We start from the raw sequence: 24066 nt of genomic DNA, 5'->3' as shown, positions 1-24066 counted from the left end.
GGCCACGGTGAGGGATACCCCTGAGGAGAGGTGCCCAGTGGAAGGGAAGCCTGGTGGGTCTGAGAAACCCTCCTAAGGAAAAAGGAGCAGGCTTAGAGAGGTTGAGTCAATGGTCCTGGTCACACAGCAAGTGACGGGGGAGGGGTAGGCCCAGGCCTGTGCAGCCCTGTGCAGCCCTGTGGTCCAGCCCCTCCCAAGTCACTGAGGTAGCCAAGCCAAGAGGAGCCCATGGGAAGGGCCTTGTGGGCAGTGGCTCCTGGGCGCCCACATGTCTGTGCCCCCACAGAGCTTGCTGGCCATGTCACCAGAGAAGCGGAAGCTGGCAGCCCAGGAGGGGCAGCCCCCAGAGCTGTCACCTGATGAGCAGCCCAAGGAGCCACACACCCTGGAGGAATTTTCCTATGAGTTTTTCAGGTGCTCACCCCGGCAGCCCCACCAGCCCCTTGGCACTTCTGAGGGCTTGAGAGGCCACAGAAGCTGGGGCGGCGCCTGCCTGGCCTCCCGGGGCTTGGGGAGCGGCCCTGCTGACCCTCACATGGCCACCTTGGGAGGTTGGGGGCAGGGGAGGTGCCCATTCTTAGGTGAGAGCTGTGAGCACAGAGGGCATCCCCACGGGGCACCCACGCTGGAGCCCAGGTCTGTCTCCCCACTCTGTGCATACTGCAGGCGGGTGGGGAGGGGACAGAGGAAAGCACAGGCAGAGAAGGCACTAGGCAGGCCCTCACGCCAGCCTCCACCCCTGCCAGGGCCCCGGAGAAGGAGACCATCAGTAGAGCTGTGTTCCCCATGGGCCGCACCCGGGGCCACCTGTGGGCCCACTCTGTTGAGCCGCTGCGGCAGCCTCTCCTCAAGCGTGTACACGCCAGTGCCGAGCTGTGCGACGTCGCCTGTCAGACCTTCATCGATATCCTTCCCCAGCCAGCCAGCCCCGGTGCCACACCAGCCCCATGGCTCGGCCCATCAGCTGCCCCATGAGGGGCCAGGCCTCACGGAGCGCAGGGCAGAGGCAACAGCAGCCATGGGGCCAGTCCAGAATCAGTGTGGGGCCTGGGTCAGGGGTCAGTGTGGGGCTAGAGTCAGGGGTCAGTCTGAGGTTGGAGTCAGGAGTCGGTGTGAGGTTGGAGTCAGGGGTCAGTGTGGGCCTGGAATCAGGGGTCAGTGTGGGACCTGGGTCAGGGGTCAGTGTGGAGCTGGAATCAGGGGTCAGTGTGGGGCTGGAGTCAGGGGTCAGTGTGGGCCTGAAATCAGGGGTCAGTGTGGGGCTGGAGTCAGGGGTCAATGGGAGATTGGAGTCAGGGGTCAGTGTGGGACCTGGGTCAGGGGTCATTGTGGGCCTGGAATCATGGGTCAGTGTTGGGCTGGAGTCAGGGGTCAGTGTGGGGCTGGAGTCAGGGGGTCAAGCTCAAGGTCAGTGGTGACAGGCATCTGCCCCCACACTTTCTCCTTAGCGGCGGCACCCATCCTCAGGTACATGGGCGACTACCCCTCACGGCAGGCCTGGACCTCCCTGGAGCTTAGCGACCAGATCTTCTCATTGGCCCTCCAGGACCCGGCCCTGCAGGATGAGGTCTACTGCCAGATCCTGAAGCAGCTGACACACAATACCAAGAGGTCTGCTGGGATGGGGTGGGGTGGAGGCCCCCTAGCTCCCTCAGCCCTCGCCCCAGGCCCCAGGGGGCTGTGCCTGCAGTTCAGAGAGGGAGACAGGCGCTCATGGAGGCTCCCAGCCTACCAGGCAGTGGGAAGGGCTGGAGCCGGGTCCATCCTGCTGACTCCCTGCGGGTGGTGAGAGCAGGGAGGGAACGGGCCTGCCTGGGCCCCGCCTGCTCCCACCCTGTCTCCTTCCTGAGCCCGGCAGGCTGTGGCCTCTCAAAACCTTGGTGCCCACCTCCACCAAATGGGCACAGTAGCGGCCCCTGCCTGTCTCATGGGTGTGAGAACCTTCGCGGCATTGGGCAGCTAGGCAGCAGGCCGGCTGCATCCTTTCCCCGGCCAGGCCCCACAGACACCCACAGCCTCAGGCAGGCCTCGCATCCACCTCCTCGCAGTGCCTGGCTGGCCCAGGCCCCCGGGAAGGGCCCTCCCAGGGCTGACGAGCACTGCCATCCCCAGGTACAGCGAGGAGCGGGGCTGGCAGCTGCTGTGGCTCTGCACAGGCCTCTTCCCACCAGGCAAGGCGCTGCTGCCCCATGCCCAGAAGTTCATAGACACCCGGAGGAAGAAGCTGCTGGCCCCTGACTGCAGCCGCCGCCTCCAGAGGGTGCTGAGGTGAGCCCCACCTGCCAGCCCCCCTGCCTGGCAGCACCGGCCGAGTCAGTGTGCAGGGGCTGGGGGACCAGGGCCCTCCTGGGGCTTGTGGACAGCAGGGCCAGACTCTGGTCCTCCCCAGAAGCTGGTGTCAGTTTGGGGAGGCAGGACCAGCCCCCAGCCACTGGGGAGAAAGGCAGAGGGTGAGGCCCAGGAGGGTCACAGGGAGCCTGGGGGTTCGGTGGAGGCTGCTGGCCGGCTCAGTTGTAGCCACGTGCACCCTGCCCCCACGGCTGCCTGTCCGGGGCACACAGGGAACTGCCTGGAAGCCGGAGGGTGACCTCGATGCCACACGCCACCCATCTCCCTGCCTAGCCCGGCCCAGAGTGGCCAAGGCCGGAAGCTGGTCCCTGCCAGTCCATGGGCAGTCCCCCTGCCCCTGCCCTGCCACAGCGGGGCAGCTCCTCCTTGGGGTTGTCTGGGTTCTCCTCCAGGCCGCCTGGCCCCTCCAGCTTCGCCTCCTGTAGCTATGAGGAGAGTGGGTTGGCCATGTGAGCAGCTGTGACAGTGAGTGGCAGCCTTGGTCGCAGAGGGGGAGGTGGGTGCCCTCAGAGAGTCCCTGATGGAGTCCTGGACCCCAGCTCAGGGTCCCTCCCCATGTGTGTCCCAGGCCTTCCCAGCATCCACAGAACCGTGGGTCACCTGGGAGGTGAGTCCAGGCTGGCCTCTGCCTCCTCCTCTGGGCCACGTGCTGAGCACCCAAGGCGTGCAGCACCCTGGGACCCACGCCCTCAGCAGTGGTCTCGGGGGCTATTTCTTCTTCTGTGTCTGGCACATACTTTAGTGTGGAGGCTGGTGGCTGGGCTGGGTGGGGCGGGCGTGGCAGCCTGGCAGAGTGACATGTGCAGCACTGCGCTGCTCTAGGACGGGGCCCCGGAAGCAGCCCCCACACCAAGTGGAGGTGGAGGCCATGGAGCAGAACGTCTCCCGAATCTGCCACAAGATCTACTTCCCCAACGACACCAGCGAGGTGAGCCCCTGCGCCAAGGGACTCGGGCCCCCAGCCTCCTGGCCCACAGCCCAGAGAGCGAGGCCCCCTGCCCTGCCCCTTGGCGGCCTGAGGAGAGCGGGGAGAAGCGGACTGGCACAGCTGTTTTCAGTCAGAGGGATCAGCTCACCTCCCTGCTCTCCTGGCCAACCCCATCTCCCCAGAACTGTCTGCTCGTGCGCTCCTCAGTGCATCCCCAGGTAGTCTGGGCTGGCGCAGGCGCGGCCGCCCAGGAAGGCCAGCTCATGCAGTAGGAGGTGGGGACTGGCCCAAAGGTCTGGAGGGGCATTCTAGGCCAAGGCGCAGGAGAGAGGAGGCTAGAAGGGTGGACAGCAAGGCTGAGTCCCAGGCCGGGGGCTGAATGAGCAGCGCTGCCTGTGGACAGAACCTGTGCTGTCTGCTGGTGGGAGTGGGGAGGCCACCAGGACCCAGCTGTGAGGAGGGGGCCCGGGCCAAGTGGCAGGAGTGCAGCATGGGCCCAGGAGGCCAAGGGGACAGTGTGCTCACAGCCCTCCCCAATGGCACTGTGGCCTTTACTGTCTTGGGGACAGTCGAGTCCCATAGCGGAAAGTTCTCATGGTCTGGCTGCAGGGCTCTCAAAGCAGGTTCAAAAGGCTGGGCTTCCTGGGCCCTGAGGCAGTGATCACTGTGACAAACAACACAGACCCTGGGCCAGTTCTCTGGCGGAGAAGTCTTGCTCTTCTCAGGACATCCAGCCCCTCAACAGGGTCAGGTGGGCTGAGGCTCGTCCTGAGAACTCACGTGTGGCCTCTCTGCCCAGATGCTGGAGGTGGGCTCCAACACCCGCGTGCGGGACGTGTGCAACAGCATCTCCACCACGCTGCAGCTGGCCTCCTGGGAAGGCTGCAGCCTCTTCATCAAGATCGCAGACAAGGTGAGGCCAGCCCTACAGCCAGGCGCCAGGAGGGAAAGCGGGCGTGGGTCTGCTGTGTGTGGCAGTTTCCCACCTTTGCTGGGCCAGGCCCCTCGCTGCAGGATGAAGGCGGGTGGGGTCAGGGACCCCTCAAGCAGCCTGACTCAAGGACAGGCCCCAGGCAAGCAAGGCCTGCCCCAGGGCGGCACCTTGCCTTCCAGGCCACAGTGGGTTGGCAGGACCCAGGCCCCTGGGTGGGCACCCGGTGGAAGCTCTCCGCCTGAATGACCCCTGTGCCTTGCTCCCCACGCACCCCAGGTCATCAGCCAGAAGGAGGGAGACTTCTTCTTCGACTCCTTGCGGCACGTGTCTGACTGGGTGAAGAGGAACAAGCCCCATAGAGAGGGTGAGGGGAGGTCTGTGTGGAGTAGGGGGGCGGGGGGTTGGGTCTGGGATGGAAGGGGCAGGAGCTGACTGCCTCCCTGGGCCAGGGTTGGAAGGCTTCCTGGCACCTCTGGCATGGCCCATGCCCATTCATTCATTCATTCATTTCCTATTATGTCCCCCGGGTCAGGGGTATGGCCAGACCCAGGGCAGCAGTGAGGGCCCTGCCCTGGGAGCTCTCCCAGCTGGGGCAGGGCCAGGGCTTGGGGACACACCTAGAACAGATGGCTGGACTGCAGTGTGAGGAAGGACGCACAGGGGCCTGACCCCCACAGGGAGGTCCAGCTATGTGACTGGAGAAGGTGGCCCCTACAGTAGTCTTGGAGGATGAGGAGTGGGGCGGGAAGAGAGGGGCGCAGGCTTTCCCGCAGGGGAGCAGTGGGAGCAAGCACAGCAGCGATGTGAGGGGCGTCAGCAGCCTGCACAGTGAGCAGGGTGCAGGGATGTGGGCAGCAGTGCCTGGGCTGCCAGAGGGTGGGGGAGCCGGGCCACAGAGCCTGCGGGGCCAGGGGAAGCCCTGGAGGGAGCAGGGCGCAGAACAGGCTTGGTGCTCACCGGGCCCCTGCCCAGGGGCCGCCGTGACCCTCCCCTACCAGGTGTACTTCATGAGGAAACTGTGGCTCCACGTGGTCCCAGGGAAGGACGTGAATGCAGACACCATACTGCATTACCACCAGGTACCCAGCAGGCTCCCTCCTTGGGGCATTTGAGTCCACCCTCCCTCTATCCCACACCTGCCCGGAGAGATGGAGGCGGTGGCAGGCCAGCGGCCACCTTGCCCCCAGCACCCGCCCCATGCCAGGGGCTTCCGGAGGCCCTTGAGGCCCCCTGTGGTGGGCAGGCCAAGCCCCTGAGAGTTCTGGTGGGAGCAGAGGGACAGTAGCGTCTGGGGACAGTGATGTGCCAGCACCTGCAGCATGACTGCCAGAGGAGAGGAGGGGCCTCCACGGTGACGTCAGGGAGTCCTGCTCCCACTGGGGCGTCACTCCTCTGCTGGGAACTCTACCCAGAGGGCCTTAGCTTTTTGCTGGCTCAGTCTCCTGGATGGGGGCAGGCTGTCACCCCTCCCACCGGAGCACAAGGGCTATGGCACAGCAGCCTGAGGCCCAGTGTGTCCATCACCCAGGAGCTGCCCAAGTACCTGCGTGGGTTCCACAAGTGTTCGCGGGAGGACGCCGTCCACCTGGCAGGCCTCATCTACAAGGCCCAGTTTGGCAACGACCGGGCCCACCTAGCTAGTATCCCCAAGATCCTGAGGGAGCTCGTGCCCGAGAACCTCACGCGCCTGATGTCCTCGGAGGAATGGAGAAAGGTCCTTGACGGGCTGGGGAAGGGGCCCTCAGACTGTTGCCTGTACCGGGGACCCCACCGGGGGCAAGGGTGCCAGGCCCTGCCTGGGCAGGACGAGCACATTCCTGGGCATGGAGGGTGGACTGGGCCTGCGGACGGCACGCGCTCCCCACGCCGTCCACAGCATGCGGGAGACACTCTCTCCTCCCGGGGCTGGAGGACACACTCGGCTCTAAGTGCCCCCACGCTGGCCTCAGGCAGGCAGGCACTGCTCTGGACCCAGGCCTCAGGGCCCCATGTGGAGGGCCCGGCTGGGCAGAGTGGGCCCCACAGGCCCTCACCGGCCCTCACTTCCCGCAGAGCATCCTTCTGGCCTGTGAACAGCACAGGGACAAGACAGTGGAGGAGGCCAAAGTGGCCTTCCTGAAGTGGATCTGCCGGTGGCCCACATTCGGGTCTGCCTTCTTCGAGGTGAAGGTAGGCCTCGCCCCACACCCCACTGTCCTCACCAAGGAGGACCCCCGGCTCTGGCCACAGTAGCCTGAGCTTCTGCCCCAGCACACATCTCCAGCCACCAGGATTGGGAGGAGCATGTGTGCACATGTGTGTGTGTGTGTGTGCCTCAGGGAGGTGGCCACTTGGCCTCCTGGGCTGGGCTGTGACCACCATAACCCCTCCCCAGCAAACCTCGGAGCCCTCCTACCCGGACATCATCCTCATTGCCATCAACCGGCACGGGGTTCTGCTTATCCATCCCAAGACCAAGGTAGCAGCAGGGCCCAGCAGGGCTTGGGAGGCCACCAAGGGCCCAGGACCCCTGTGTGTGGGGGGCTCTGGTCACCTGCCCTCCTGTCCCCCCTACCCCCAACAGCCCCGTGCGCTCTGGAGGGCCCTAGGGCAGCAGTTCAGACTCAGGTCCCTGGGCCCCAGGGCTTCAGCTGGCTCCCACTCACCCTGCCCCCCACCCCCAGGAGCTGCTCACCACCTACCCCTTCACCAAGATCGCCAGCTGGAGCAGCGGCAGCACCTACTTCCACATGGTGCTGGGGACCCTGGGCCGGGGCAGCCGCTTGCTGTGTGAGACCTCTCTGGTGAGCCCTAGGCCTGGGGGCCTCCTGAGGGCCCTGAGTCCCTTCTCCTAGCCCAGACACACAGACTGAGAGGCACCAGGGGTTGGGTTTCCCCCACCCTGACCCCCGGCTGCCACCAGGCAAGTTGCTCACTATAAGGGCCCGGCCACCTGTGCCTGGGGTGGGCAAGGCCGGGCTGGACCAGCAGAGGCCTGGAAGGAGGCACGGTGTGGGAAGGGCTGGGTGCGTCACCCAGGGAGCATGGCAGCAAGGCCTGGCCGTGGCCGAGGCCCAGGGCACTCGAAGGAGGGGGGCACTCCATTCCCAGCAGCAAGAACACTGCTCCCTCCCTCCTGCAGCGGCAGAAGCTAGCACTGCCAGGCCCTGGTCCCAGCCCCCTATTGTGCCACAGCCTCTGACCCCCACTTCCTGTGTCCAGGGCTACAAGATGGACGACCTGCTGACCTCGTATGTGCAGCAGCTCCTGAGCACTGTGAACAAGCAGCGGGGCTCCCAGGCGCCAGCCCTGGCCGAGCTGTAGCAGCGGGGCCTGCTTGCCACTCAGTCACCCTTCCCAATTCGGCGTCCCGGCAGCACTTCCCTAGGGCCCTCCTCTCAGCCCTGGGCCTGCCCTCAGTAGGCAGCCTTTCATGCTGCCCTCTCCCCAAGACACACCCCCCAGGCCCCTCAGCACCCCAAGCAGGCCCCCTCCCCCAGGTGCTGACCATCGGTGCCAAAGCAGGGAGCCTAGGGCAGGGCGGGAGTGTCAGGCCTCCAGGCCGGTGGGTGGATGGCTGAGAGGACCCCCCACCTCAAGAACAGTCAATAAAAATTCACAGATCAGTGGCGACTGTGTCAGTGAGAGAAGAGGGTGGGGGCCAGCATTGGTGGACTGAGGGTTTCTGGCTGGCCTTATCTCCAAGTCCTGATGGCAGCCTGGCCCCAGGAACAAGGGCTGGGTCCCAGCTGAGCAGCTCTTTGCCTGTCCTATCTGATGTTGGTCTCCAAGTGTCCAACAACCCTGCAGCAGTGTGTCCACAGGGGCCGCCGCCCATGCCTCACTCCCCATGCCACAGAACACACGGGCCGTGTGGTGTGTACATAAGCCTTCATTCATTGTGCAAGTGTGAGTCACAATGCCAGGTCCTGTGCTGGCCACAGAGGAAGTGTCGTCTCTGGAGGGTAGGAATGAGCCACCCAGCTGGTCCCACCACCTCCTGACCCCCAGCCGCACCCAGAGAGTCAGCATGTACCCTGGGGGGGTGGAGTTGGAGGGGCTGTGGGGGCCACAGAGGAGCCTGGAGGAAGCACAGTGGAGTGGCCAAGGCAGGATTTCAGGAAGGAGGCCTCCTGGGTGATGGGGGAGTGGGGCCCTTGGCCCTCCTGCTGATTCGTGGGGTACAGCTGGCAGGGCTTGCTGGCCCAGTTTGGGCACAGGGATCCTACTTGGTTCAGTGAGTGTGTGGCCGAAGGGTGGCAGGGCAGTTCGCCAGAGGCCCCCATTCTCGTGGCCCTGGTCCCAGGGCCATGTGCGCACAGTGGGGCCACGCTAGGGTGGAGGCTGGCCAAGCTCCCACAGGAGAAAGTGAGCCACCAGGCCCCCTACAGGGATGGGAGAGGTCACGACAGGCTGGGGCCGGGTGGCCCCAGGCACTGATTCACTCCTGTCCCTGGAGGACCTCAGGCTGAAGCTTGTGGGCACAGGCCCATCACAGGCTGACCACCTCCAGGGCCTCCGCCTATGCCCAGGGTCTGCACAGAAGGAAGGGGAGGAGCCCAAGGCCAGGGAGAGAAGAGGCATGTCGGGAGGAGGCAGGGGTGAGAGAAGAGGGGACGGACGACTGCTGAGCAGAGAGATGAGGAGAAGAGAGGGAGGGAGGGAGGGAGGAGATGGGGAGAGGCGACAGATGGAGGAGTCAGATGCAGAGCCGAGGCAGCGGACAGAAGGGGCACGAGGAGCAGGGAGACCAGCAGGAAGGGAGAGGCGGGAGGCAGGCAGGGGCCTTTCAGGCAGAGTTGAGGCCCACAGACTTGGGGTGTGCCTTGCGGGCGGCCAGCTCTGACAGCTTCTTCAGCCGCTTCTTCAGTTCCAGCGGGAACTTCTCGTAGCATCTCTTACACACAGGCTTCATGTCGAACTCCACAAACTTGTTCCTGGGGGGATGTCCAGGAGTCAGGAGAGCCCCACGCCCCACCAACCCTGGGCTGGGCCTCCTCTGACCCCATCGAGGCCAAGGAGTGGGGCTCCCTGGCCCCTAGCCCGCAGCCTTCCCCACCAGCCTGCTTCCAGCCTGCAGGCCAAGCCCCAGATGAGCTTCCAGCCAAAGGTCACAGTTGGCGAGGAGGTGGGCTGCAGCCTCCCTCACCTCCTAGAGACTTCTCTTGGATTCTGACACTCCAGAACCATCCCTGGCTCCTGCTGTCCTCAGAAACCTGGGCTCCATCACACCTCCCAGCTCCAGCCATCCTGCACCCCTCTTGGCCTCCTGGATGAGGCCACGGTCTGACTGCTTTGCCTCTGAATATGCTGTTCCCTGGGCTGGAATGCCCTTCCTTCCCCAGAGCCCAGGGTCTACACAGGTGTGGTGGAGGCTCATGTCACTTGCCCTGCAAGTCCCTGGACCTGCCTCCGTGGGGCCGGGGCTGCCCCCTGCTCCCACGGCATCCCCAGGTCCTGACCAGAGTGGGCCTTCAGGGAAAGCCTGAGGAAAGGAAGAGCCCATGGAAAGCCCACTCAAATCCGAGCCCCCGGGACACGCTCCATAGGGAGGGAGGGCAAAGGGAGTAAGGGAGACACTGTGCAAGTCCTCTCTGCCCAGCGCACCCCTGGAGCACCCCTGGAGGCTGGCCCGACTTACTTCAGGGTGAGCTTGCCATTGCAGGTGGAACAGGAGAAGCAGTTCACACACCAGGCCTTGTTGAGGGCTGACACCACTGTGACGGACAGATGCGGGTGGGGTTTAGCAGGGCAGACTGAGGGCCAGTGGGACGGCAGCTGCAGGACCCAGGCCCAGAGAGGGAGCAGGGGCCAGGGGCCGGGGGAGGGAGGCGGCACAGGGACAGAGGAGTCTTACCATCGCCCTCAATCACACGACCGCAGTTGTAGCAGACGTCCCCAAAGAGCTGTGGACAGAGCAGCGTGTCAACCAGGCAGATGTGCCTCAGCCCAGGGCCAGGGGTTTGGCCCGCCCACCCCCCCAAACGGCAGCTCTCAGCATCCACCTGGCAGGGCACAGCCTCAGGCCAGGTGTGGGGGCACCGCGGGCCCATCATCCCCAGGAAGGATGACAGTAAGGGCATTCCTCCCCAAAAGGCCCCTTGCTCCTCCTGCCAGTGTCCTGCAAGGTGTGGGCCAGGGTGGGAACCCCTGTCTTCTGCACCAGAGCACTGGGTGGCTTTGCCAGACATGGCGAGAGGGAGCGGGTGGTGGTAAATGCCACCCCTGTGAGCCCAGGGCTTCACATTGTCATCTCGTTCAGTCCCACAACAGGCCTGGGCCACAGAGGCACAATTCTCAAATGAGGAGCCGGAGGCCGGGAGGGCTGCTGAGCCAGGAGCCAGGGCTGGGCACTCAGGCCCAGCCTTAGCACCAGCACAGCTCCTGACCTCCTGCCAGGGCTGCCTACTGCCTCCCGTCCCCCAGCACTCACAGGCAGCCTTCTCACCACCCCGCAGCCCCTCCAGCCGTGGCCTCGCAGGCCCTGCCAGCGCACCCTCTGGGCCAGCCCTACCTGGTTGTAGTGGGTCTCACAGTAAGCCAGGCCCTTCTTCTCGTAGTGCCGGTGACCCAGGAACGGCTTCTCACACTTGGCGCAGACAAAGTGCTAGGGGAGAGGGCAGTGTCGGGGCTGGGGAGTGGCGGGGGGACAGGAAGCGAGGCCCCTGGGGAGAGTGCCTCGCTGGCTCACAGTGGGGCAGTGGGCCACCGCCCTGGGTCAGCAGACCCCGCTCCTTCTGTAACACCCAGTGACACCGGCGTCCCCGTCCTCTCCAGGCCTGCAGCCTCAGCCCAAGTTGTCAGGTGCGGGCCCTCCTGGGGGGCTGCTGGTGTCAGTATGGTGCCCCTCAGAAGGCTGCATGCGCCTGCCCCCCATGGGCATCCCCCAGGGGCCAGGCCTGCAGTCTCAGAGCAGCATCTTCTGTTTGGTGAGGACTCTGCGTGTGAGGATCCCCTCCCACAGCGCGCGGGGGCCAGGGCTGCATGGCGACCTTCTCAAAGACACCACCCAAGGCAGAGGTTCTGGGATACACAGCTGGCCAGGTCACTGGGGATCGAAAACCTCCCTTCCGAGTAGTGTCCATAGGACCATTAGAGCCCCAGTGCAGGGGTGAGTGCGCCAGGTGACCCATGGGACACACCTAAGGAGCTCCCCTGCAGGTGTGCCCGGCTTCCACGTCTGTGTGGGCTGTACGCACACCCGGTTCCGTCAGCTGCAGTCCCACCCAGCTGCCTGGGCAGGTGGTCCCCAAGGGTTTCTTATCACTTTGGAATCCTCTAGAAGGCCAGCAGGGGGAGGAAGGAAGATGAGCGTGGCTGCCCAACCATGGGCTGTGCGCTCTGGTCTCCTGGCTCCTGTGGACCAGCTGGTCCCCAGCCAGAGGGAGGAGGGGCAGCACCCAAGAGGAAGGTGCCTGCTGGGAGCCAGCCCACGTTCTGGGGGTGGGAGAGCGGAGGGCTTCATGGGGACGCCACCTCCCATCTGGGCCAACCCCACTCACCTCCACATGCCACTGCTTGCCCAGCGCATTGACCACACGACCCTCGATGGGCCGGCGGCAGGCCCCACAGATGGGGACGCCCATCTTGTCATGGCAGGGCAGGCAGTAGAGCTCACCCTTCAGCTCACGGGCCTCAGCAGTCAGCTCTTTCCTGGAAGACAGTGTGGAGACCCCAGGCCTTCTCTGAGGGCCTGTGCTGGTGGGGGTCACACCAGCTCCTCCAGCCCCAGGGGTGCAGGCCCCACTGTCCCAGCAGAGCACCCAGGGCAGGGGGCTCTTTGATCTCTGATCCTTTTGGAGACTTCCTATGGCCCAGACAGGCCCCGGGGCACAGGATTCCTGCCTGGCCCTTGCAGAAGGCAGCCTGTGTTCCACCCTGTCAGGCCCTCTGAGAAGCTGATCTGTTCTCCGGGCCCCTCCACAGCAGACTGCGATCTGGGGGGACGGCTCTGTAGCTTCTCTCCCCTCGCTCCCCTCTCCAACACCAGCACGGACCCCTCCTCCCCACCCATGCCCTCTGCCTTTGATTCCTTCCTCTCAGCTTCAGCGGGGTCCCAGCCCTCCCTCACCCACGAGGCTCCAGCCAGGACCCATGCGAGCCCTGCTTGAACAGCGCCCTGAGGGAGGGGTCCCCTGCAGCTGTGCCTTCCCGGACCGTTCCACCTCCACCCTGCGCCCCACTCTCAGGACGGGGCCATCTCTCCTGCTCCATCACTGCCAGGGTGGCGGTCCCACCCCCACTGGCTCTCCACCTGCCCATACACACCCACAGTGGGTGCAGCTGAAGTGGTCCGGGTGGTACGCATCATTCCTGAACATGAGGGGCTGCTCGTCGATGACCAGGTGGCACCGCTGACAGATGTACTTGCCCAGGCCCTTGGCCTTCTCACGGTTGTGGCAAGGCCGGCACAGGTGCCTGCAGGAAGGGAGGCGGGGGTTAGGGGCAGACGCCCAGGCCTCCTCTTCCTCTGCAGACAGCCCGGCTGCCTCCCTGGAGAAGATCCGCGCCCCACTCCCCCACACACAACTCTAGCAAATGCCCGCGGGCCTCCAGGGGCCAGGCCAGGAAAGCAAGGGACCGCCCCTGCGGCAGGAAGGCCAGACGCATCCTCTAAAAGGGGTGTCTGCACAGGAGAAGGACTGGAAGGACATGCACCATATTGGAGGAGTCTGCCATCTTCGGATAGTAGGGCAAACGTGATAGGTTTTTCTTGACACCTCTTCTGAGCCTAGGACATCATGCAGAATAGAGTAGATGTTGTTTTATTGGCATTTGCTGAAGAATCGGTTTCATTTTTCAAATGTCTTTTAACACCCATGAGTAACTGTATAGTAACTATTAGCCTTCAATCCCCGCTGTGCCCAGCAGAGTGGCCGAGACATGCCAGGGCCTGCACATCCGCCTCCTCTGGGGTCTGCCAGACACAGAGGGACCCGAACATGTACAGGCTCTTTCTGTCTCCAAAGACAAGCACAGCTGTGTCAGATGGAGGCCCCCAAACCCAGGATGTGTCGTTACAGAGTCTTTTTTGTAAAGACCTCGGAGTAATTTCTGATGCCTCTCTCTGCATTGAGCAACAGCTGTGGTCTCTACTGAGAGAGAAATCAACATGGTTTCTGTGTCCTTGGGCCTCAAAGGTGGCAGGAATTTAGATTCAGGGTCCCCAGGCAAAGATGCACAAAGGCCCCAATCCACTGCTCCTCGTCCCCCCCCCCCCCCCCCCCCCCCCCCCGGCCCCCCCCCGCTCCGGCCCCCCCCCCCCCCCCCCCCCCCCCCCCCCATCTGTAAGTGTTCCCGATGCGGCCGGGCCCCCCCCCCCCACCCCGCTTTCCAGGCCCCCAATCCACAGGAAGCCTGTCTGCCCCGCCAGCCTCCACCACCTGATGCCAGCATCGGCCCCTTTCACAGGCACATCAGGGAGGCTACTTCAGAGATTAACTCACAGACTCAGGATCCCCTATGCAGGTGTAGTGGGCAGATCCTAGATGCCAGAGCAGCCAACTCAGCAACCATGTGCTGGACCACAGTGCCTGCCACCTCGCTTGGGTCTGGTCTGCATGCTGCACATACTGCTGCCCTGTGTGTGTCTTATCTCCCCAGTGCGTGTGAAGGGCAGGGGCCCAAGCTAAGCTTCTGACCGGCTCCCCGCCATGCTTCACCGAACCCTGCATGTCCGCCACAGAGGGCAGTGGCTGCTGGCCCAGGACCCCTGGCTCCTCTACCTGCCCATGGACCACAGACGTGGCCTGTGGCTGCAGTCTTCATCTCCAGAACTAAGACTTTACCCCTTTCAGTCCCCAGATCTCTGAAGCCCAATGGGTTTTCCCACTACACTCTGACCCAGACACCCTGTGCCCCCAGTGCGGAGCCCAGGCCACCTGCCACAGCGGGCCCGGGGCTGACCCTCTCCCCTGTGGCTAGCCCTCTCCATAGCAATCTGCCTCCTGCGTGTGTCTCTGTCACAGACACAGCGTTTATTCCCCATTACCCCACTCCCAATTCTGGGGACTCCTCTTAGCGTTAGGACTACACTCAACCCACATGAAACAATTTTTGTTTCAAAGCTATAGAAATTAGCACAACTCCCCAAAATTCTGTTGCAGTGGTCAGTGCCCTTAAAGCCACTGTCAGCAATCACCCCAACCTCAGACATGCCCTGCTCAGGGCAGCCAGTCGGACACCCTCATTTCAAACCGTGGGAGCTGGTTCTTCCAGACGGCACCTTACAGGGCACGGCACTGAGGGGGCTGCCCCCCACTCGCACACCTGCACACCCCACTGACTCCCAGGTGAGACAGAACAGAGGAGCCTGGCTCTCCTGAAGGAACCCCAGATGAGAAACACCTTTTCGACAGACCTGATGCCAGTGCCAGAGGAAACGGCAACTTGCAGATTTTTTTTCCAGGTAGAATGAAGATGGAACCTAAGAATTCTAGCATCAAGGTGCAACAGAAAAACAGAACAAAACACACACACACACAAAGCATAGTTTTGGAGTGGCATGTGCTTGGGTTCAAATCCTGGCTCTGCCACTTCCTGGTGATCTGTCACTGGCAAGTTATTCACCCCTGTGCCTAGTCTCCTCCTCTGTAAAACGGGCAATCCAGAAACCCCAACGGCACAGGCTTGTGCGAAAAGACAAATTTTAGGTGATACATGTGGTAGTTACTTCCCAATGATAGCTACATACATTTTTAACGCTTCAACTAAAAAGTTTAAAGGTCTTTTGAAATTAGGAACAGTGATTTTGTCCCCTGTGTTAGCGGATATATCATTTTTGAAAAGACAGAGAGAAACAAGCTTTGCTTGGGCAGACTCAGGAGAGCCACTGCCACATCCAAGCACCTCCAGCCTCGAGCCACCCCCAGGAGGAGTCTGGGCGAGTGGGCAGCAGTGGCCCTCATCACAGCCTCCTGTCCAGAGGAGGAGCCCGCACAGGTGAGGGCCGGGCCTCGAGGGCTGAGCTGCGTCCCCACAGGCTCACACAGCGCCCCATTATGAGGCGGCCTGCAGCTGTGCCTCGCTCGAGATAAAGGCCATGATTTATTCCGCACGCCCAAACGGAACCTCATTATATGGGGCAGGACACAAGGACCCTACAGCAAGTGTTCTGAAAGAGTTCCCTCTCATTCGACCAGACAACACTCCTCAGCCTCCCACCCTCCCATTCACAAGACCCCCTGCACTGGGGGCCAAGCAGGCTTGGGAGCCCGGGCCCATTGCCATGGCAGCCAGCCCCTCCCTGCCCCCCCACTAGTAGGAAATTATCCCGTTCTGAAGCGTCCTGTTGTGTTTGTCGGTCCCAGCCCGTCCCCCCACCCAGCCCACGCCTACTCCATGGCTTTGAGACAGTCACACACTCAGCCTCTGTGACGCTCGGTGGCCGAGCTGGAGTGGGGGGGCGCATGGGCTGGGACACACTGGAATATTCACAGCCCAGTGGCAGCAGAGGCAGCCGGGGAGTGGCCCACCACACAAGGGACCCTCGGGAATGAAGCGGCCTTTCAGGCCAGAGGGGCTGCAGCCTCCCCTCCTCTCCTTAAATAGCAGCCCTCCACCACAGCTGCACAGAGCCCACCCCAGCGCCACCACCCACTGGCCACGGCCCACCTGCTGCCCCCCAGCCCTCTTGCCCCTTCTGCCTGGACCTGCTGTGAGAGGTAAGGGCTGGCGCTGGGAGGGGCAGGCAGGGAGCTCGGGGCCCAAGCAGAGGCAAACTCAGAGCAGGACAGGGACGAGGGTGTCCTTGTCCCCAAGACACTTCTGTGATAACAGCATAACCTATTTACTGAGGGCTGCCCCGGTCTGAACGGTGGCGGTGCTGCCAGGCGGTGTTCCTGTCCCACCGTCAGCTTACAGAGGCTGAGCCTTGCCTGAGCCCCACAGCAGCAGTGACAGCCGGAATCCACAGCCAGGCTCTCAGCACTGGCCCGGGGTACAGGGAGGAGGCGCCAGGCCACCCCCACCACAGCACTTCCCTCCGGGCCTCGTCCTTCGGCCACCCCTGTGCCCTGACGCTCACCTACCCTCAGCCGCGGCCCTCGCTGCCCAGGCCCACTGCGTGCACCCCACCCAGCCGCCCTGCCCTGAGCAGACCAAGCCATCGGGGAGCCATGCAGGCCAGGCTCACACTTCCAGGGGATGCATGGAGAGTGACGCAGGGCCCATTTCAGACCCCGCTGCAAAAACCAGGATCCAAACTCCTAAAACGGGGGAGGGCAGAGAAACCTGGACAAGCCAGACATAAGCTGGAAAGCGTCTTAAAGTCAAGTGTCCCTCCCAGAGAGAACAGGGAGCGTGCAGCCCTCAGCGGGGTGGGAGGCCAGGCCCGCAGGAGGCAGAAAGCCAGGCACTGGCACATCCACCCCGTGCAGCCACAAAGGGGCCCACGCTCCGTTTAATGCTCTGCTGTCATCATCTTGAAATTCCTACTCCTTGAAGAAGGGCTCGCATTTTCATTGTGCACTGGGGCCCCCAAATTTGGGGGCCAGGCCCCGAAGAGGAGGCACTCAGCCTGGGAGACAACACCAGGGTGAGCTCTGCGACCAGCCATACTCCCAGCCCCCAGAGGAAGGCCGTGACCTGGGAGGTGTGGGGTGTCCCTGACCTGACGCCCAGCTCCAGGGCCATTGCCTCTGGCCACGTGACCGCGGGCGAGTTAGCTGCTCCTGAGCTTTGATTTCCTAAGCTATAAAATGGGGCTCCCGCAGCCTGCCTCTTAGGACTGCTGCGAGCGAGCACGGCAGGCAGAGCCCTCACGGAGGGGCCGGGTGCGGACGCCCGCCCTGCCCTGAGAGGCGGCCTAGAGTGGAGGGTACCCAGCTCAGCCCCTCTACAGCCCCTGACACCCCAGTTCCAACAAGACCCTGCACTCACTTGGCCCCACCCCTCCCCCAGCCTCCAAGCCTCCCCCTCAGGTCACACCACAGGGAAACGTCTGTATGAGAACTTCAGGCGTCCTGGGGAGAGAATCTGCGCAGGGCAGCTTCCTCGGATCCCTTCAAAATGTGACAGGATTAGGCAAGTGCCACCTTGCCCCTTACTTGAGGACATCAGCTGGCCTGAGCTCTCTGCCACTCGCTCACACTGCCCCTGGCTCCCTCCCACTCAGCCAGCCTCCAGGTGGGGAGGGGCGCAGGGAGCCCATTGACAGGCTCCATGAGGACGATGGAGCTGCTGCCTGACAGCCCAGCCCCCCGAACCCCAGCCCCCACCTGCTGCCTCCCCTCCCCCCGGGCCTGGCTTCTTCACCTGTGCTCAGGCCAGATGAGGGGCCAGTGTCTGACCCTCCCTCTCCTTTGGGGATCTCTTGAGTTGATCAAAATCAACACAGGAGTATGTTTCCCCATCTGCCAGGGAGTGGTGGGGAACCCCCCAGAACTGGGGTTCACCAGATGTAACAGCTTCTCGCCTCGGTCGGCAGGGCTCTGAAGGGGGCCCCTCAGGGCTGGGGAAAGCAGGAGACCGAGGCCAGGCAGACAGGCGGCCTAGGACAGGCCTGAGATTGAGATCTGGGTGGGGAAACCCCGGTGGGCTCTCCGCCTCTGCGGACAGTGGCTCTTGCTCTCTTGGGACAGTCTGCCTCCTGGTTGTCCAGTGCTCCGCTGGTCAAACCCCCTGAGGCCCAAGCACACGGCTCCCTGAAGTACAGGTCTCCACCCGTTAGGATGTCCAAACAGAGTGGGTGGGCTGAGTCCAGAAAGCTCGAGAGACCTTGAGATCCAGGCCTGGACGGCCTTCAGGTGCCAGCAGACAGAGCAGGCCCCTGACCTCCCAGGACCTGGCCTCACTGTATCCCCGGGGGCCCTCCTGCGTGGCTGGCGCAGGACAGAGGCAGGAAGCAGGGACATGGCACGCGTGGGAAGTGCCGTGGGCTGGGCAGGCAGGTCGGCACCGGCCAGGCCGAGGTCTGAGGAGCTGGCCAGGCTCCGTGCACCAGGCTCTCAGGAACAGGTAACCCGCCCCCCATCCATCAGGAGTGGGGCTTCAGGGCCGCACATGCCAGCCCCTGATACTCGGACAGCAACCTGGGAACGGGACAGAAAACGTGGGGCCCCTCCCTCCGCTCTCCTGCCCCCAGAGCCTCAGACATACAGGGTTCACTCCCTGCTCCCCGTGGGGCTGACTCTGTCCCCCAGGCCCTCACATGCTCAGCAGGCACACAGCTTCACAAGGGGAAGGCCACCCCAGGAGCAGCCTTGCAAAGCTCCGGGCCCTGGCTTTGTTTCTACTTTTTGCTGAAGTTCAGAAAACCCCCCAATGGACACAGGAGGTACCCCTCAGTAGTCCCCAGGGCAACGCCCAGCCTAGAGCAGTGCCGTCCCTGGGGTCAGGGCCGAGGTCAGGGTCAGCAGAGCCTGAAGGTTTCCTGGGGCTCCTGGACGTCCAGAGAGGGTGACACTTCACCTGTCCCAGGCTCTCTGGGACCTGTCTGCTTGTTCCCTCCAGGCTCGTGCCCCAGCTCTGCCTCCAGCCAAAGCATGAATGGCCTTGAGCTGGCCTCCTCAGGTCTGATCACCAACTCCTCGCTGGCCACCGCAGAGCAATGCGGCCAGGAGACGCCGCTGGAGAATGTCCTCTTCGCCTCCTTCTACCTCCTGGATTTCATCCTGGCTTTTGTGGGCAATGCCTTGGCCCTGTGGCTTTTCATGCGGGACCACAAGTCGGGCACCCCTGCCAACGTGTTCCTGATGCACCTGGCCGTGGCCGACCTGTCCTGTGTGCTGGTCCTGCCCACCCGCCTGGTCTACCACTTCTCCGGGAACCACTGGCCATTCGGGGAAATCCCGTGCCGACTCACCGGCTTCTTCTTCTACCTCAACATGTACGCCAGCATCTACTTCCTCACCTGCATCAGCGCTGACCGCTTCCTGGCCATTGTGCACCCCGTCAAGTCCCTCAAGCTCCGCAGACCCCTCTATGCCCACCTGGCCTGCGCCTTCCTCTGGGTGGTGGTGGCCGTGGCCATGGCCCCGCTGCTGGTGAGCCCGCAGACCGTGCAGACCAACCACACGGTCGTCTGCCTGCAGCTGTACCGGGAGAAGGCCTCCCACCACGCCCTCGCGTCCCTGGCCGTGGCCTTCACCTTCCCGTTTGTCACCACGGTCACCTGCTACCTGCTGATCATCCGCAGCCTGCGGCAGGGCCCGCGCGTGGAGAAGCGCCTCAAGAGCAAGGCGGTGCGCATGATCGCCATGGTGCTGGCCATCTTCCTGGTATGCTTCGTGCCCTACCACGTGCACCGCTCCCTCTACCTGCTGCTCTACCGCGGGAGCACCTCCTGTGCCGCCCAGCGCGCGCTGGCCCTGGGCAACCGCGTCACCTCCTGCCTCACCAGCCTCAACGGGGCGCTCGACCCCGTCATGTACTTCTTTGTGGCCGAGAAGTTCCGCGACGCCCTGTGCAACCTGCTCTGCGGCCGGCGGCTCTCGGGCCCGCCCCCCAGCCTGGACGGCAAGACCAACGAGAGCTCCCTGAGCGCCAGGTCTGAGCTCTGAGACCGGACCCGCCGGCCAGCCGCAGACTGTCGCAGAAGGGCAGCTCCCCGGGGGGCTCCAGCTTCTCCCAAACGCACAGGAGAAGCTCCCCTCTCCCCAGCTGCCCCGAGATGGGAAACAGAAATCTCAGCAGGTCACGACCCTTCCTCCAAGGTCCAAACTAATCATCCAGCGCTGAGTTCTGGCTTATACCTAATACAAAACTCCCTAAAAAGGGAGAACTGACTACAGGGACCACTGGCCACCCCTCCGCAGACTGTGGTGGCCCTGTACCCTTACGGCTCTAGATCCTGGGGGCTTCACCCTGCGGTGAGGAGGAACGTTCAGGCCCCCGCCTCCTCCCCACTACAGAAAGGCACTGTGGCCCCGGCTCTGCAGAAAGGAGCCCCGAGGGCAAACGGCCCAGAAGAGGGGACGTGGGAATCTTGGTGGGTGGAGCATCTAAATATTTCCTTTGAAGTGCAAGGTGTTCTGAGTTCCCATTGTGGCACCTTTGCCAGATGGCCCCTGAGTTCAGGGGACATGAACTATAAATTACAGCTGAACACGGTAAGTCATTTCAGGCTGGCCACCAGCTGACACCCAGCACACATGGCCTGTGGGGACATCAGTTCTTGACCCCCCCGTTATAACCCACACACAGACCCACATGTGGGTTGACAAGCCCCAGAGCTTCTGGGTAGCTGCACAGCCCCTCCCGAGCCCTGGTCGAGGACAAAGCAAGGGCGGACAGTCTCAGGGAGCCGAGCTTTGTCACTGCCTGAGGTCGCCGTGGTCGCCGGGGTCTGCCACGTGAACGTGTCTTCCGCTAACTCAGCCCCAGCAGGGGCGTCCTTAGCCCCGCTCCCTCCCAAGAGGCCTCTACCACCTTGGCCACCAAGCTCCCTTCTGCTTCACTTCATAGCCCTAACAGGTCCTTTTCTGTACTTGATTATACTGATCATAAACATAATGGACATTAAGACTCTGAAGGTTACTGTTTTGGTTAACACAACACCCTTCCCAGAACTTCTCTTCCCCCCGACCCGAGAACGGCGAAGTGGAGGCGAAGGCAGCAGAGGCAAGGGCTGCGCAGGCCCTCAACTGTGCTCCGGCGGCCGCACGGCCTGCCTGGCCCCCGCGGACTCCGAGTCCTGCATCGTGGGCTTCAGAGTGCACCTGGGCCAGGGAGAGTCTGAGAGACGGCCCCGCCCCCTTCTGTGACAGCAACGTGGCCCTTTCGTATCCCACCTTACTTTCCCAAGCACTTCCAGTCTCTTCTGAATTTTCCCAACAAACTGTGTGAGCTGTGGCTCAGGAAGGGGACAGGACCCCCTCAGGCCGCACTCAGCAGGTGACCCCAATGGTCAGCAGCCGGGGGCCGCTGCACTGTCTGCCCGACAGCCTCTCATTTAGACCAGCGACGCTCAGGCTCCGGCTGAGGGCCCTGCAGACATCAAGACAGACACGAGGCCACGTGTGTCTCTGGTGGGGCCGGCTCGCACCACCAGACGAGATCACTACAGCAGGAAGGAAGGAGGCTGCGACGACAGAAGGACAGACGGAGATGAGGGCCCAGAGAGGAGAGGCTGTGGAAGTTGGTGGCAGCCAGGGTGTGGGCAAGGAGGCGGCCGGTGCTCTTCCCTGAGACACAGTGGGCAGCAGAGGGCGACTCAGTGTCGCTGGGGACCCGCTGGGTTTGGGATGCCTGGTGGACACCAAGTGGAGATGGCACGTGGGCAGTTGGGCCAGTTAGGGCTCTGGGACTTTGGGCAGACACGAGGGCCAAGCGCAGAGCCCCAAAAGAGCCCGACATGAAGAGACGATGGAGGAAGGAGAAGAGGAAAGGGACAAGCGCAGGCAGGACGCAGGACACCACGGAGCAGTCCTGAGCAGCCTGACAGGAGGCCTTTCAGCACAAAGGAGGGGAGTTGCAGTGAAGGCTGCTGGGGGGTCAAGGGAGGAGCCAGCAGGGACCCCAGGTCTGCAACGTGGACACCACAGGGACCCCGACCAGCCTGGGCCACAGGGAGCAGCTGGGCGGAGGCAGCAGGTGTCCCAGGGTGCTGCAGAGACCCGCAGTGGGAGGAAGGCTCCGAAGGCGTGTGAACCGGGAGCTATGGAGCCTGATCCTTTAGACAGGGAAAGAGTAGAGGAAGCCAGGAGCCTTCGCTCAAGGGGCAAGCGGGGCTGTGGGAGGCACAGGCATATGGCTTCCACTGTGACCGTGACCTGACCGAGGCAGGGGCAGTACAGGTGCCGGGAAGTGGGAGGCGAGGTGCTCACTGTGGGGGTGTAGAGACAGCGGTGGGAGGAGGGGGTGAGGAGAGAAGAGCAAGTCTCCCTGGAAGTGGGACTTGGCCTACTAAAGAGACCCGGCACTGGGCGCCGACGAGGGTTATGGCCACCAGTGGGGCGCGTTCTGTCCAGCAGCATCCACCGTGGGCACGTGGAGGGAGGCGGACAGTTGGAGTCAGCAGCACGGGGTGGCCGGGCTGTAGTAACTTGACTCAAAGCTTCCTATCCCTCCACGGCGTCTAACGGCTCCTGCTCCAGCCGGCCTCCTCCTAGCCATCTGCTGTCAGCTGCCAGCCTGCTCCGGGGAACGCCCCCGAGCCTGGGGTGGGCCTGCCTCATCACCCTCACTCTCTCCAGCCTCAGTCCTCACCCCGAAACTGGACAGGGTTCTCCTATCTGCCTGGACCGGGCCTGGCTCCCACTACACAGCGCCTGTGACCAGGGCCCCCCCTCACTGTCCAAGGCGGCCCGGCTCACCTGCCCGCGTTCTTCACAAAGCCCAGGTCAGCCAGCTCCACGTCACACAGCTCACAGCGGAAGCACCCCGGGTGCCAGCTGTTATTCATGGCCTTGATGACACGGCCGATGATGAACTCGCCTGGAAGAGAGAGGTCCCCGCTGGCCAGGGCAGGGCATGCGCCCCCACCCCACAGCCCCTCCCAAGTCCTGTCCGCGCTGGTACTCCACCGGCTCGCGGCGGTCCCAGGGCTCCCGTCCCAGATCGTGGGAAGGTGGGGCCGCCGGGGGCCTGAAGGCTGGAGCTCAGAGAGCGCAGGTGGTCAGGGAGGAGACCCGCGCTCCTGCTCACCCTTCCTGGGCAGTGCCGGGGTGTCGCAGCCCTTACCGCAGGATCCGCAGCACGGAGCAAACAGCATTTGGAAGTCATGTTCGCAGTACTTCCGGCCTTCAAACTGCAGTGGGGCCAGCAGAGAAGGGACAAGCAAGCCACCGTCACTCCCCTGAGCTGCACGGGCCGGTCCTCATCGGGTCAGGACCTGCCCTCAGGGAGGCTGGACGAGTACCCACTTCATACAGCTGCTACCACACAGGAAGGGGGACCCAACCCTCCCTCCAGAGAGGGCTTCCTGGAGGGGCAATAAGGAGCTAGAAGGCAGCAGCAGACGGCAGGTCCTGGGAAGACGGCAGTCCAGACAGCGGGAACAGCAGGTGCAAGACCTGGAGGCGGGAGGGAACTGGCCCCGCCGACCCAGCAGGAGCCCCAAGTGAGGGCCTCACACAGCGAGGGCCAGGGCCGGGCGGGAGCTCAGGAAGGCCACCCCTCAAAGGGCTGCTGCTGTGTGCTGAACAGCTGGGCCCTGCTGGTCCTGGGAGCAAGGGGGCGGGAGCTCAGGCTGAGCAGGGCTGGGGTCTGGCTGGAACTGCATGTGTCACTTTGCTGTCTTTCCTGTGTCCTCTCTGTGTGAGAAGACCACTTCCCCCAGAGGCCACAAAGGACCCAGGAGGGGAGTCAGAATGAGGGACACAGGGAGGGGTGGGAAGGGAGCCCAAGGGAGAACCCTGAGGCCTGCAGCCAGCAGGAACCAGTGTGGACCCCAGCCAGGCAACCACGGTCCCCATCTGTCTGGGCAACGAGGGCCCTTGCACTGGCCCCAAGTGCGGCCAAAGCCTTTCTCTGCTTTCCTCTCCCTGGACAATTTCATTTGGTTTCCCCTGTTCTCTAAAATGAGTATCTTCTTAGGCTGCCACTGGATACAGCCCTGCGCGGTGACCTGTAGAGGCAGCAGGGGATAAACTCATTCAGCAGCGAGTACTTCCCAAGCACCTGCTGTGTGCCAGGCTTCATCCTAGGCACATGCACCCGCTCACACGGCCCTGCCCACCCTTCTCACAGCCTCTGCAGTTGGCCGGCGTTTCCCAGGAGGCACCATGAGGAACAGCTGCTCCCACTCTGCCAGGCAGATCACACCCCACAGCCATCCGCCAGCCAATGCCATCAGCTCCAATCCTGCCCGCATCTGGCACTGGCCACCAGCTCCACTGCCACCACCGCCGGCGTGCCAGTCAGTGTTCCACCACCACCTCGGGGGGGGTTGGGGGCCTATCGGCAGCGTTTGTCAGTTTTTATGGTGTAAATATTC

General features: G+C 63.4%; 3 protein-coding genes across 7 annotated transcripts in view; 2 read left to right on the top strand and 1 right to left on the bottom strand.

The window, feature by feature from the left end:
• Window positions 1-7971, top strand: part of MYO7B (myosin VIIB) — a 93518-nt gene extending 85547 nt beyond the window's left edge. For all 4 annotated transcript variants that reach the window (XM_046659014.1, XM_046659013.1, XM_046659015.1 and 1 more), the window contains 13 exons: window positions 287-414; window positions 747-904; window positions 1458-1611; window positions 2113-2268; window positions 3172-3277; window positions 4077-4190; window positions 4488-4575; window positions 5184-5290; window positions 5740-5925; window positions 6264-6380; window positions 6586-6669; window positions 6875-6994; window positions 7413-7971. In XM_046659014.1, the coding sequence (XP_046514970.1) occupies window positions 287-414; window positions 747-904; window positions 1458-1611; window positions 2113-2268; window positions 3172-3277; window positions 4077-4190; window positions 4488-4575; window positions 5184-5290; window positions 5740-5925; window positions 6264-6380; window positions 6586-6669; window positions 6875-6994; window positions 7413-7514 (1620 nt within the window). In that variant the 3' untranslated portion in view covers window positions 7515-7971. The remainder of the gene's footprint in view (window positions 1-286; window positions 415-746; window positions 905-1457; window positions 1612-2112; window positions 2269-3171; window positions 3278-4076; window positions 4191-4487; window positions 4576-5183; window positions 5291-5739; window positions 5926-6263; window positions 6381-6585; window positions 6670-6874; window positions 6995-7412) is intronic.
• Window positions 7972-8066: 95 nt separating this feature from the next.
• LIMS2 (LIM zinc finger domain containing 2) overlaps window positions 8067-24066 on the bottom strand; it is a 34831-nt gene continuing 18831 nt past the window's right edge. For both annotated transcript variants that reach the window (XM_046659017.1, XM_046659018.1), the window contains exons 3-10: window positions 22812-22878; window positions 22445-22565; window positions 12459-12608; window positions 11693-11843; window positions 10705-10797; window positions 10048-10096; window positions 9832-9907; window positions 8067-9127 (exon numbers count right to left, since the gene is read on the bottom strand). In XM_046659017.1, coding sequence (XP_046514973.1) covers window positions 8980-9127; window positions 9832-9907; window positions 10048-10096; window positions 10705-10797; window positions 11693-11843; window positions 12459-12608; window positions 22445-22565; window positions 22812-22878 — 855 coding nt within the window. In that variant the 3' untranslated portion in view covers window positions 8067-8979. The remainder of the gene's footprint in view (window positions 9128-9831; window positions 9908-10047; window positions 10097-10704; window positions 10798-11692; window positions 11844-12458; window positions 12609-22444; window positions 22566-22811; window positions 22879-24066) is intronic.
• Window positions 18216-20843, top strand: GPR17 (G protein-coupled receptor 17). Its single transcript, XM_046659019.1, has one exon. It carries the CDS (start codon window positions 18674-18676, stop codon window positions 19688-19690), a length of 1017 nt encoding a protein of 338 aa, XP_046514975.1. The 5' UTR covers window positions 18216-18673; the 3' UTR covers window positions 19691-20843.

The sequence above is a fragment of the Equus quagga genome, chromosome 4 (assembly GCF_021613505.1).
Source record: "Equus quagga isolate Etosha38 chromosome 4, UCLA_HA_Equagga_1.0, whole genome shotgun sequence".
Taxonomy (NCBI): Eukaryota; Metazoa; Chordata; class Mammalia; order Perissodactyla; family Equidae; genus Equus; species Equus quagga.
This window is presented reverse-complemented; position numbering and strand designations above follow the sequence as displayed.